General features: G+C 38.7%; 1 protein-coding gene across 1 annotated transcript; it reads right to left on the bottom strand.

Annotated features, from left to right (window-relative positions):
• Positions 1 to 3,281: 3,281 nt before the first annotated feature.
• On the bottom strand, positions 3,282 to 14,971 carry LOC137261569 (syntaxin-12-like). The gene is made up of 11 exons (XM_067799341.1): positions 14,803 to 14,971; positions 13,609 to 13,708; positions 12,381 to 12,446; positions 12,080 to 12,149; positions 11,355 to 11,439; positions 10,184 to 10,258; positions 7,946 to 8,032; positions 7,214 to 7,345; positions 6,292 to 6,364; positions 5,917 to 5,999; positions 3,282 to 5,308 (listed from the first exon to the last, which is right to left on the bottom strand). Exons 2-11 carry the CDS (start codon positions 13,688 to 13,690, stop codon positions 5,213 to 5,215), a joined length of 849 nt encoding a protein of 282 aa, XP_067655442.1. The 5' UTR covers positions 13,691 to 13,708; positions 14,803 to 14,971; the 3' UTR covers positions 3,282 to 5,212.
• Positions 14,972 to 15,128: the final 157 nt, after the last annotated feature.

The following is a 15,128-nucleotide window of genomic DNA, read 5'->3' as shown; positions in this document are numbered from 1 at the left end:
GGACCTCAGCATGATGATACTTTAGCCACTAGGCTACCCTACCACCTACCTCATACACAAATTAATGGAACATCAATAAACATGGTGTACACTTACCCGTGAAGTATTCAAAATGGTCTAAGGTAACACAAAAGATAAAAGAACATCTATTCAAATAAAATGATGAAACCAATATATAACCCCTCCTCAACAGTAACCAGTTAGTCAACCATGTACAAAACAAACTGTTATATAAACATGTTGATTCAAATGGTGCAGTCATTGTTTTATTTTATTCATTCAAATCACATTCATTAAATGTCTTGGCATGATAACATTGACAAAAATGGTTAATACTTAAAAAAGATTGGGAAAAAAATCAATTAAAAAGAAATTGATGGAAAAGTTGATGGAAAATGAATCATTTAACAAAATCAAAACATGCAAGACAAATGATGAACTTAACCAGTGTATGTTCTTGTCTTACACATCTAGGTTACCTGCCTAATAGGAACACATCTTTTGTCATAATGACACTTATATTCCGTTCATTTCTGTGATAGTTATATATAGTTATATTCATATACTTCATACACATTCATATATTATATTCATACATATATATTATATTGTTCTATTTTCATCAAGCATTACCATAGTAAAAAAATGTATTTTCCACTGTAGTTGGTTCATGTGAGTGAGTCAGTTTGGTTTAACACCAGGGGACACCAGAAATGGGCTTCACACAGTGTACCCATATGGAGAATCGAACCCCGGTCTTCAGAGACACAAGCGAATACTTTAACCACTAGACTACCCCACCGCCCGTAGATAGTTCTACATATGGAGCTTGCGCTATTTTACACCAAAGTTTGAACATAAACTCCTGCATATTAGTTATCTAATCATACAATCGTCCGATATAATGTGTGGGTGCTGTTTGTTTGCTTTAAGTCATGCCAGAAAACTACGGCATGAAACTACTGCAAGCATGTGTCTCTCGAAGTTTTCTTTACTAACCTGTTTGCAAGTCCATCCAGATTTATAGTAATTAGGTCTGGTATTAGCAACTCATACCATCCATAAGCTATAAGGGACAATAATATCATCAGTTCAAGAGAGATTTGTTGTTTAACGCTGCTATCAGTAATAATCCAGCTATAGGGCAGAGGCCTGTAAATAATCGAGTCTGAACTAGACAATCCAGTGATCAACAGTATGAGCATCAACCTATACAACTGGGATGCAATGGCATGTGTCAACCAAGTCAGCCAGTCTGACCACCCAATCCCTAAGTCACCTCTTACAACATGCATGGTTTCTGAAAACCAATTCTAAAATGGATCATTGAGGGTTAATAAAGTATGGCATCAGCTGCTCATATAACACAGAAGCCATGAGGTTTTGGTGATCAAATAAATAACAAGACCAATCTGGACATAAGTGGAAAAAAACAGAGGAAACAAGCAGAGTGACACTGATTGGGCAAGTCAACCAAACACTGACACTGACGGCAACGTGTTTCTCATGCACTGATAATGGTGATCACAATAATAATGAAAAATGCAGCAAACACAGAACATAAATGTTTGATCGACTCTGAATATGGCACAAGACACATACAACCTAGTAAATATAACTGTGAAGCCAAGAAACATACAACCTGGTAAATATAACTATTCATAGGCAATAAAAGTGAAGAATTTAACAGGTGAGTGGGTCTACTTTGTATTTGTTTAATGTCAGCTGCCCAGGAGTCAATAATATTAATGGATTTTTAAAATATCTTGCACTCTTGTAAGACAACAATGTTTATCAGGATCCACTTGTTATCCACTTTTTTATTTAGACTCAACATGATTAAATGTTTGGGGATGATGAAATTACATCATAGGTAGCATGCAGGGACAAGAGTTTTCATAAAAAAACACACAAAAAGGTACATGGGATCTTTTAGATGACCTGATTTTGTAATGGCATGTATTCTTATCCATATACATGGCTCTTCCTCTCCGAAGTCTGTCAAGGCCTTAAATTATATACAAGTTATTATTTTGGGGATCTCTGACAACTTCATACTCAGAGCAAAATACTTCTGTTTAACAAAATTGTAATACTGATCACTTATGTTCACCGGCAGAACTTGCCTCTAAAAATAATCCCGTTAAAATCAGTTGGCATCTCCGGATCTTAAGACAACTCATCTGTATGATCTTGACATATCTTGCTAACAGTAAATACAAGTTTCATATGATTTTGAATCATATCAAAGTTTCTTTGAGGAGGATTGTTTTGTTCACTGCAGCCAGAAAATAACTAAATCAAATTAAATATCTGTTTGATTGAAACGTTCTGAGGACACCTTCAAAGGAGGTAAAGGGAATGAGTGAGTATGGCTTTTCAGCACTTTTTGCAATATTCCAGCAGTATCACGGTTGGGAACACCAGAAGTGAGTTTCTCACATTGTACCCAATGGGGAACAGAACCAGACTTTTCGGCATGTTGAGCAAACACTTTAACTACTAGGCTATCCCACCACCCCTCATGAGGTATGGTCTTAACCAGCCAGCAATGAAATTATAAAATTCTGGATACGAGATTGAAGCATTCAAATGATGTCAAGATTTTCTCAAGGCCCCAAATATCTTTCACTGACATTAAGTAGTCAAAGAGAAATCACAACTAGTTTCGAAAGGGGCGTCCTCAAATCTTTATGGAAGTACCAAAGTAAATTATATGAACAGTATAATCCAGAAGTTATCAGAACCATTAATTGGCAACAGCAAGAACAATAGAACCAAGGGAGATATGCAACAGGGTGCTGTTGTACTGAAGGAGCTCAGTGCTATGTCTCTGTCAAGATATGGATGTAACAATCACCTAGGTGAGTGAGTGGGTTACACCACTTTTAGCAATATTCCAGCAATATTACAGTGGAGGACACAAGAAATGGGCTTCACACTTTGTACACATTTTGGGAATAGAACCAGGATCTTCGGCGTGACAAGTAAACGCTTTAACCACTATGCTACCCCATTGCCCCTAACAATTGCGCTCAGCACTAAGATCATGTAGTACCACAGCACCAAGGTCACCATTGTAACCACCCAATCTTCATTTTACATACGTAAGCTGCCTTACATCTAGTAGGTAATGTCTCTTGTATTAGACAAACAATATCTAACAGAACATAAAAATCTGAAGAAAGAATGTCTGATACACCTCACTGTATAGGTTTGATACATGTACAGCTCTATTGCCATCTGTCTAATATACAAATAAAAAACCTGAAAACAATGAGTAGACATAAAATATTTAATTTCAATTTACAGACATTTTACTGCAACAACTTTGTCAATACTCCACGGGTTTGTATACAATACCTTTCTATATCATTTTAAACCAATATGGTCATTTTTCATGCAATAGCGACATCAGATAACTAATTTTAACTAAGCAAACAGCTTCACTGGAACAAATATGCTCACTCCGCGCATGAATTTTGTGTGAACCCTTCTGCTACAGAAACTGAATGAGGATGGTTTTAGGCTGCTTTCAAAAGCAATATTCCAGAAGCATCACGCTGGGGGACATAAGAAATCGACTTTTTACTTGGGCTGCAACAATTCATCCAGACATAGATTTGTTTTGATTTTTCATATTAGACCCTCAATTTGATCATTTCGATTGGATTCTTCATACAAGTAAAAACATCACGTCATTTAAATCTCAGAATCGGCTTTTCCAGCATGAAATCCATAGCCAACTTGGCAGTGTCTATTAAAAACAACATACTCTCATTGGATAATCAGTCCAGCATCAAGCAATCACGTTTCACTGTATCTCAGCGCTTGAAACTGCTCGAGTTAAGGGTCAAACTTTTGTTCTGGTTGTGTGGAAATAATTCAAATATGTATTCAATTGAATCGAAATAGTGATAACAGTTATTGAAAATCAAAACTAAGGTGTCAGATTCAATTTTTGATGAATCGAATTGTAAAGTACTACTTCCAATGTGAACTCAAACAGTATCACAGCAGGGGACACCAGAAATGGGCGTAACACATTGTACCCAAGTGGGAAATCAAGCTTGGTGAGCGAATGCTTTAACCACTCGGCCCCATGTCTAGGAAGGTTGTGTATATGACCCATAAAGTATTGCCAATGAGAGACACATTAGTAGTGAAACTTACTCTCTCCTTAAACACTGATTGGTCACAGCAGTCACCTATGTCATAGAATAAATAGCAACATAGATATTGAATATATACACTATAAAACAATAAACACATCACAGATGTGCCCTGTACATCTTGTATATTTTATTTCAATACAATTCTTATTATTTGTTGTATCCAATATCCTTTTCATTATTGCCAGCCATCTTGAACTGCTCTCCTTCAAAAACCTGCTTTGTTAATTTGTGCTTGAATCACATGCTTAATTCATATGAATGATACACATGTGTGGCAGTTGAGGTACTGTATTTAACCATCAAAGAATTAACCAGACACCAAGCAGGGTTTCATCTTAAACTTGAGTGAGCAAGGTTAGTTTTACACCATGCTTAGCATTATTCCAGCAATATCATGGCAGGGGACACCAAAAATGGACTTCAAATATCGTTCCAATGAGGGGAATCAAACCTGAGTCTTTGGCGTGATGAGCAAACGCTTTAACCACCAGGCCATCCCTGATACTTAATATCTTATGTTCCTTTTCAAGAATTTTTTGTTATTGTTCACTATTGTGTGCCCCTGCAACCACTGTTTTCACTTGTGCATGCTGGACACACATTTCTACATAACTTTGAACCCAGTCTAATGAATTCTAGAAAAATACAAATCTGCTGACATTATATTGACTTCAAAACTACAGACAGAATACTGAAAATTTCATTTTGTTTTGTGTATTCTGTGATGAGTGAGTTCAGTCTTCCGCCACTCAGCAATATTCCAGCTAGTATTCTCTCATGAGAGACAACCCAGAGAAATCATTATGATGACTCATTCTAAGCTCTAACAATTTGTCCGTTTGAACATTTTATCCCAGCTGGTAACTCAAACAGTGAGTTATATGAGCACCTTCTGGGAGGAATATTTGTCAAAGATATGACCCAAACACAACTTGGCATTAACAAGAACAATTCAGTATCATCCAGGTGAACTTATGGGTGTGGAATGTAACCAAGTTTCAGTGTGTAATGTCCGACTGGTACTGTGGCAGCTGGCATCACTTCTTTAGAGTCAGCACAAGTATGATGGTGACAATGATTGCAATGACTAGGAACACCACCAGCAGACAGCACATCTTCTTTCGGGAGGATTTCTGAGACAGAATAAACATTATGAAATAGTATGGGGCCAGACCAGGTTTATTTCTTGCTTTACAGATTTTCGCCCTGAGAAAACCTAAAGGCAGCATGACAAATAATATATTTCAAGGAAAAGTCACCAAAGTTATGTTTCTTTGAAATACTAAAAGTATTATACTATGGGCAAGTTATGGAGTGTATATGATTCTGGAAAACTAAAACTTCTTCCCCAGCATATACCCAAATGTTTCTTCTAGACAGAACGTGTAATGGTGAATCAATGGCGTCTCAATCACCCTCGTTGACAAAGGACAAGGTGGCCATTAAATGTCTTGAGGCCCTACTTTCTATCACTACTTTCTGATTTACGGTTAAACAGAAAAACTGAATCTACCCTTCGCCTACTAATCAACTAATTCCATGGCAGCTGCTATATTGGATCTAAGTCAGTGTAACGTGTTCTGATTCGATAGAAAGAAGGGAGATAGCTCTTGTTGCAATTTTTGCTGCCAGGGGATTTTACAAGAACAGGAAACATGGCCATCTTTTAACTGAGGATACATGGGAAGAAAGGACACAAGTAACTTCTGTGGGAAGAGAATGGAGTAATTCCAGCACCTACCTGATATTGTGATGCCTTCACCAACTGCTCATTGCCACTCTCCACATTACCATAAGCCTTCTCTACATTTGCCTCTATTGTGTCTGAAGAAAAAATATTAACATTAGTAACAAAAACCATGGTCATCAATATCCCTTACCACAGTATTCTGTTCTTATTTTGACAACGATTCATTCTTCCTACAAATACTGAGTGCCAACTGGCCAATACATATCACAATACAAAATTTTTTATTGATGACATTATGACTGACTAATGAAACACCTGGCTTGCTTAGATCCAGACAATCAGAGTTAACTCCCTTGCTTCTGGCCAATGGTGACAGCCACAGTGCAGCAACTATTCAGCATCAAATGAAATGTTTCCTGTACTCACCTAATGTTTCTCCTTGTTCTTGTATCATGGCACCCAGGTCTCGGAAAATCTCATTAACATCAAGGATGTCGGACTGAAATGAACAGTTGAACTCTCGATAAAACCCACTGTCAGTCAAAAGTTCCATCTTAAGTTTCATGTATAGATATACTACTACACTGATATATAAGTTCAAATGTGGTGAGGTCATTTATACTCTTTTATACGATACTTATACTTTTTGTGTGCTTAACGGGCACTTTTAACAACATGTTAGAACATGTAGTGAAGCAACCAATTCAATATTCATTGAGTTTGAGCGAAATGAAACATTGTCTATTGCTTAAAATTACCAGATGTTCAATGAGAAAATGAGAAGGCAGAGGACTTAATTTTAAACATTCAATTGATAAACCTAGTTAATGTTTAGCATAAAGTTGATTAATTATAAGTTTAACTTTTTCTTAATTTGTACAAATACAGAGCAGAAATTTTGTTTAAATTAAAACTGATGTATCATACAGTACTTTTGTCTCATTATTGATACTAAACTTTCCACACAAAGACAGAACAAGCACTGACATTTTCCTAGACATCATATGAACTATTTACTAGAACAAACTGTTCTCCTCATACAGATAATGGCATATGCCCTTGATGACTGTAGTCACTACTGAAGCTGACGCCAAATGCTAAAAGAAATTCTGGCACTAAGAGTAATATACCTATTAAACTATTGGCTTTAACTCAAACGTGTGGGAGTGTGTGTATGTTTTTTAGCAATATTTCAGCAACATCACTGATGGGGACACCAGAACTGGGCTTCAAACACTGTACCGATGTGAAGGACTGACACTGGGTCAATAGCATGATGACCAAATGATTTAACCACCAGCTACCAAACCTCCCCTTAGTTTAGATGAAACAAATTGCCTATGGGTACCTCAAGTTGTCGAATCCTTTCTTCTCGCTCCCTGATGAGGGCAAGGTCATCCTCGATGATCACTTGTTGTTCCTGTAGCTGTGCCCGGCGATCATCTTGTATTAGTTGACTTGTGTCCGCTGTCCTGTCATCCTGAACAAACGTTGTCCTTCTAAAACCACCCACTTTTTGCACAACAAATGCACAAATAGGCTAAACACTAAAGATCTATCTTTGACAAATTCGAGTAAATGGTTAATTCGAGTCAATAAAAGCAACAAAGCACTAATTCTTAAAAATATACTGAGAGAAAGAAATATAGGATCACAGGAAAATGCAAGCATTCCTTTAATATTACTGCTGTTTATTAAAATATTAAAGGAACAACTGAATATTCTTGTGAACCTTTATTTCTTTCTATCAGTATATTTGACCATGTGATTAGTATGATGAGTGTGTAAGATTTGATTTCGTTCATCTGAATACTTTAGGGGCAACAGTATCCCACAAAGAAGCAGACTGACAGACTGATGACCTGCCATCTTGTATCCCACTATGTTTTAGGGAATAATAATGTAATCTGGACAAGGTGAGTCATTGAATAACCGAGCAATCCAGGCTGTCAAGACACGATGCAAGCAGTCAGATCGAACCAATCACAGTTTGTTGACTCTTTACCACAAACATAGCATATGAAGACCCTCTGTAGCCCTGAATCAGTGAGGCGGCTCCATTGTGGAGAGCTTCACTCACCTGATAGGGGGACAAATCCACCAATGGCTTCGATGATGACCCTTTAGGGCTCATAATCACAGTTGTTTTCACCTTCTCAGCTGCTTTCTGAAAAACCAAAGTACAGTTACAGAACATACAATGTATACCTTGCAAACGATTTATTATTATAGGATATTTATACAGTGAATTTATCCATGCAACTAATGCTTGCTCAAGGCATTTCTCTGAATTCTTTGATGTCAATCTAAATGTCCCATTTACTTTCAATCTCAACTCCCTTGGGTGAGTACAACTCTTGCTGCCTCTAGATATTGAGGCTTTTACATCCCAACAAAGATTACAATGACTATAAAGATTGAAGAAACTTACAAAGTAGTTGTGATCAAACAATACACAGCATACTTATATGGAAACTCAAACACAATGACAAGGATTAGTAAATGTATGAATCATATTAACCTGTCTAAATATTATTTCCTCACACACCTACAGACCCACAGACCTCCTCTGTAGAAACTGGTAAGCATTCCAAGCTAATCACAGTACTAACATGAACCACTGGTCTTCAAGACCTACCCACTGTAGAGGCTGGCAAAAGTTCATCAGTACTTCAGGGCCCAGCAGACACCCACTCACTCCCTAGCAAACCTACCCACTGTATATATAGAGACTGGCAAAAGTCCATCAGTACTTCAATGCCCAGCAGACATCCACTCACTCCCTAGCAAACCTACCCACTGTAGAGACTGGCAAAAGTCCATCAGTACACTTCAGTGCCCAGCAGACACCCACTCACTTCCTAGCAAACCTACCCACTGTAGAGACTGGCAAATGTCCATCAGTACTTCAGGGCCCAGCAGACACCCACTCACTCCCTAGCAAACCTACCCACTGTAGAGACTGGCAAAAGTCCATCAGTACTTCAGGGCCCAGCAGACACCCACTCACTCCCTAGCAAACCTACCCACTGTAGAGACTGGCAAATGTCCATCAGTACTTCAGGGCCCAGCAGACACCCACTCACTTCCTAGCAAACCTACCCACTGTAGAGACTGGCAAAGGTTCAACAGTACTTCAGGGCCCAGCAGACACCCACTCACTCCCTAGCAAACCTACCCACTGTAGAGACTGGCAAATGTCCATCAGTACTTCAGGGCCCAGCAGACACCCACTCACTCCCTAGCAAACCTACCCACTGTAGAGACTGGCAAATGTCCATCAGTACTTCAGGGCCCAGCAGACACCCACTCACTTCCTAGCAAACCTACCCACTGTAGAGACTGGCAAAAGTTCATCAGTACTTCAGGGCCCAGCAGACACCCACTCACTCCCTAGCAAACCTACCCTCTGTAGAGACTGGCAAATGTCCATCAGTACTTCAGGGTCCAGCAGACACCCACTCACTCCCTAGCAAACCTACCCACTGTAGAGACTGGCAAAAGTTCATCAGTACTTCAGGGCCCAGCAGACACCCACTCACTCCCTAGCAAACCTACCCACTGTAGAGACTGGCAAAAGTTCATCAGTACTTCAGGGTCCAGCAGACACCCACTCACTCCCTAGCAAACCTACCCACTGTAGAGACTGGCAAATGTCCATCAGTACTTCAGGGCCCAGCAGACACTCACTCACTCCCTAGCAAACCTACCCACTGTAGAGACTGGCAAATGTCCATCAGTACTTCAGGGCCCAGCAGACACCCACTCACTTCCTAGCAAACCTACCCACTGTAGAGACTGGCAAATGTCCATCAGTACTTCAGGGCCCAGCAGACACTCACTCACTCCCTAGCAAACCTACCCACTGTAGAGACTGGCAAAAGTCCATCAGTACTTCAGGGTCCAGCAGACACCCACTCACTTCCTAGCAAACCTACCCACTGTAGAGACTGGCAAATGTCCATCAGTACTTCAGGGACCAGCAGACACCCACTCACTCCCTAGCAAACCTACCCACTGTAGAGACTGGCAAATGTCCATCAGTACTTCAGGGTCCAGCAGACACCCACTCACTCCCTAGCAAACCTACCCACTGTAGAGACTGGCAAATGTCCATCAGTACTTCAGGGCCCAGCAGACACCCACTCACTCCCTAGCAAACCTACTCACTGTAGAGACTGGCAAATGTCCATCAGTACTTCAGGGTCCAGCAGACACCCACTCACTCCCTAGCAAACCTACCCACTGTAGAGACTGGCAAAAGTTCATCAGTACTTCAGGGCCCAGCAGACACCCACTCACTCCCTAGCAAACCTACCCTCTGTAGCGACTGGAATCTCTGCACTGCTTCCTGGAAGTCATTCCGGAGACGATCCAATTGGAGTTTTTGTTGCTGGAATCAAAATGGGTGAAGTCAGTAAATAATGCTTAAAGTCTCTAATATTTCAGGTGAAGGTGTGAGTGAGGAAGCAATATCGTAGTTGGGGGACACAAGAAATGGACTTCTCATATTGTACCCATGCAGGGAATTGAACGGATGCTTTAACCATTATGCTGACGACTTGTGAATAGTATGGCCTATCGCATCCTCGATATCTCCTGGGAATATGTTCCCATAAATCTCCATTATACCCTGGATTCATCTATGGCTGATTATTTCATTACCTCCCTTTGATGGCTCTGCATTCTTATAGTAGTCAACAACCTAAGCTGCCGTTACAACCAAGCTTGCCAAAGTCAACAAAGATAGTGATCGCAGTTGCGAAGGCTTGTTCACAGTGTTACAAAGATTTTGGGTGAAACCATACATACAAACTCACAGGTCTGAAACTTTAAAAGATATATGCAAGAACTCCTTCTACCTCTTTCAGAGTACCTCTGCATCATTTGTGTTGCCAAGTTTAATCGGTTAGATAATTTAAGATGCGAAACTGAGTTATGACTTGTACGCTCAACTTCCCAGAGTAGGCGCCAGATTGGCATAGAGGTATAGGGAGGATTTATCAGAACATACACTCAAGAGATATCTAAGATGGGTCTCATCTATGACTGATAGCATAACTAACTATGGTTGTTTTTTTTGGTTTATGTGGAGAATGCTAACACCTGATAAACAAAACACCCTTGAGGAATTAGTATCATATGTTACAAAAACAGGGACTACTCCATTCATTCTGTTTCTGAATTTCTTGGTGTGTTCGTTAATTGGACAAGATACAAAGATACAATCACTTGCAGAATGAAAACTAAATGAGTGAATTCAGCTTTACACCACATTTAGCAATATTCCAGCAAAATCACAGTGGGGAGCACCAGGAATGGGCTCATAGCATTGTTCCCATGTAAGGAAATCAAACATGGGCCTTCCATATGATGAGCGAATGCCTTAACCACTTGGCTACCCTATGACACAAATTTGTATTCAAAAAGAGAGCAAGACTTTTGAACAGTCCTAGTAACTGCACTTTCTACAGTCCATGTTGTCTAACCTTGTCTATTCTCTTGCTTCCAGCGGATCTTATTAGCTTCATGGTTCTCTGTACCAGCTGATGTGTGCTCTGCGATGTCTCATGGCTACAAGAAAGTATTGCAACAGTAAGGTGACACTAATGACAGTCGTAATTTTCAATGCTCCAGATGACTTTGCGATGACAAGTAGTATTGTTATAAATATAGTGTTACGTGTTTGTAGAACTGACCAGTGCTATTATAATGCTAACATTGCCATCATTCACAAACACTGACATATTTGTGCCAACCTAACATAAACATAATAGAGATGTGAGCAAGTGAGTGAATTCTGCTTTTAATCACCAATATTCCAGCTATAGGGCAGTGGCCTGTACACAATCGAGTCTGGACCAGGCAATCCAATGATCAACAACATCAGCATCCATCTACACAATTTGGATACAATGGCACAAAGTCAGCGAATCTGACCATCCGATCCCATTATTCACCTCTTATGCAGGGGTTCAAAAATCTGTTGAAAAGCCACTTGGCACAGGTCAAGTGACTTCAAGAAAGTAACTTGTACTGACTAATATTCCACTTGCCCTTATTAAACGACACAATGCGTGATGTTAATGTTTACTGGACTATTTATCAAAGAGTGATAATTTCACTCTCTACTAGTTCCACTTTATTATTATTGTGAACTTGAATAGCTTCAGTTTAAAGACACTCTATGATTCACATGGTCATATACACTTACATTTTATCTCTAAGCTGGACACTGTCTCTCTCTGACCCTATGCTTTTCATAGCTCGGTCAACAACATTTGCTGAAAGAAACAATCAAGAAATAATTAACTTCCACGTTATTCATAATTTCTGAAAAGTATTATGTTTCTAACAATTATAACATTTATAAGATTCATATTTTCCCACTACAAATACAGAAATATCATAAATAATATTTTCACTTTAACATTCTACCTTTTCTTATCTAACAATGTAGGATAATTGTTTTCTTTCCAAAAAATGCTCTGCTAAAATGACAATTTGTGACTTACCTCCATTGTTGATTTTGAAGACATTAGTTCTGATTTGATCAAAGACTTCATCAGCTGAAAATCCCCCTGAAAGACAAGAATATCCTTGATATCCCTACCTGACAAATATAAAAGCATTATGGTCATTACTCAAAGTCCATGTGTCAACACGTTTCATAATAAATAACATGAACTACATGAACATCATAAGCATTAGAGCAAATCATCACTAACCTATTAACACAACACCACCATGCCAGTACTGCCAGACAATGAATAGACATAGGGACCTCTCTACATTTGAAGTAAATGTTCCCAGCAAATTAGCTAGAAGCTGCAGGCACATGGGAAATGACAGAGCATACACTTTAATTCCAAACTTGCAATTTGAACACACATTTGAATTGTTCTAAACTTAGGATCCATATCATTCAATGAGCTGGCCATTACCAATCCCATGATCCCTTTTTAGTGTCCTTTTCCAGTTCAGGTTTTGATTGCACTTTTGCAGATAAGTATAACACGGTTCTCTAATGTGTTTTCATTTTATTAGAAAACTACACCAATTGCATGTAAAAAGAATATTCAGTCATGGCTGTTCAGTAAGTGAAGTGAGTTTTTAATGAAATTAACCTGGTTTCAGACCCTGAAAACTTCCAAAAACTTCCAAAATATGTTCTATTGTCAGGTGTTTTGAACATTAAAACAATAGTTCCAAAATCATTTGTGTTTGTGAAAAAATGTAACCGATGTCTTGGTCACGGCCACCAATCTTTGATTCTTTCATTTAATTAGAACACCACTACTCACTAACCTGGGCTATTTCATCAGATGTGATAGGGCATGATCACTTTAGCTAAAATTATATGGGTTTGTTTGAAATGAGAGTTTAATCTCCAACTAATGTCCCATGTTACTCTGGCTCTTTCAGCAACCCATGCTTGCCATAAAAGGCAACTATGCTTGTCGTAAGAGGTGACTAACGGGATCGGGTGGTCAGGCTTGCTGACTTGGTTGACACATGGCATCGTTTCCCTATTGTGCAGATTGATGTTCATATTGTTGATCACTGGATTGTCTGGTCCAGACTTGATTATTTACATACCACAGCCACAGAGCTGGAATATTGCTGAATGCGGCATAAAACTAAACTCACTCTCTCACTTACTACTCTGGCTCTTCATTGTGTTCATCGAGTTCTATCTGCACAGTGTTGCACTTGATTTAGAATTATTCCTCATGTACTCACTACTCCCTGGGTCATCTCTGTAGTCACTGAAACCTGGATCGTCACGGTAACCAGAAACTGCTCCATACCTTCCTCCAGACATTGTGGAAATGTGGTCTCACTACAACAAAACATTATAACTTGCATCTTATGATGAATATGTTAATCATAAACTAACCTGATGATGCAATTATTTCCTCTGATTACCTTGAATATATACTTACATTGGATATGTTTTCAAGTGTCATACACTTACAAGGATGGCAGTTTTCATGATCATGATAACTAGTTTTGCATGACACAGACTTTGCAAATATTTGTATGATGGCTTGAGTTTAAAATATAGGTGTCCTTAACAAGTTACTGAATGTTATACAACTGTTCATGCAATAATCAAGAAAACAATGGATGTTCTTCAGCATCTGAAAACCTGCAACATGACTATATATTATTGTGCTGGAATATATCAAATGAAAGCATTTGAAAAACAAATGAAAACCCTCAGTGTCATTTCCCCAATACCAAAAAAGTCATGAAATGAAACGTTGAAGTTGAACCACTAGTCTGATCATGTACTGAGGACATTCAGTCTGATGATCTATTCAAGCTGCTGGCATTACCTTTGGTTAGAGGAAACTGCCCAAGATCATTTGCATGACCGTGATTGAGAAAGGTGTGCCATCAGTTATCAGTATCAGTTATCTCAAGATGTTGTAAACTGCAGCACTGACCAAAATGCGGAGCACCTTTAGAATACAGAACTACAAATTCTCGTGAGGACGTTAGGCTTAGGTTAACCTAAACTAACACTAATCCTAACCTAACCTAACCCAAATCACCTACAACTACTTAAAAGATTATTATGACATGTTTTTAAAGTTTGCGGTGCTGTATTCTATAGGTAGGTCAAAAATGCAAACAATAAATATAGAAATGTTCTGACAAAGGAAGTGTCTCAATAATAGAAATCTTATCTACATAATTTCATTGAAATTTTCAGTGTCAACAAAGGCTTCAATAGCACTTAATCGACCAAATAATCCAATACCTTCGAGTTCAAATCATTTATTCCGTTTGAATATGGTTGGGTTCGGCATGTCTCTGGACTCAAATGCTATGTATTGTAATGCTACAAGCCAGTACTGACACACAGTGTAGACACACCACTTTTACACGCTGAAATAGATTAGGACTTGGCAACACCAGAATCCCTACCTGCAGCAGAATGTAAATTAAATATATGGCGTTGTTATTGATATGGACGAATGTTTAGCCTCTTCACTGATTCATGATATCGACGCTGTGAGTCAAAATAATTAGAGTACAACGACTCTGACTACCGCTCACATGATCGTCTTAACCATATGATTACCTCCCCTAATTTACCTCCGGTGTAGGAATATATCGATCGACTAATGTAATCATCAATATTTGCCTACATTTTGCCATTATATTAGAAATATGTGACGATGTAAATTTAATCTAATTATATGTTTTTTCAAGGAACGTTTGAATATCCGAAACAACACAGACGTTTAAGA

The sequence above is a fragment of the Haliotis asinina genome, chromosome 14 (assembly GCF_037392515.1).
Source record: "Haliotis asinina isolate JCU_RB_2024 chromosome 14, JCU_Hal_asi_v2, whole genome shotgun sequence".
Taxonomy (NCBI): Eukaryota; Metazoa; Mollusca; class Gastropoda; order Lepetellida; family Haliotidae; genus Haliotis; species Haliotis asinina.
This window is presented reverse-complemented; position numbering and strand designations above follow the sequence as displayed.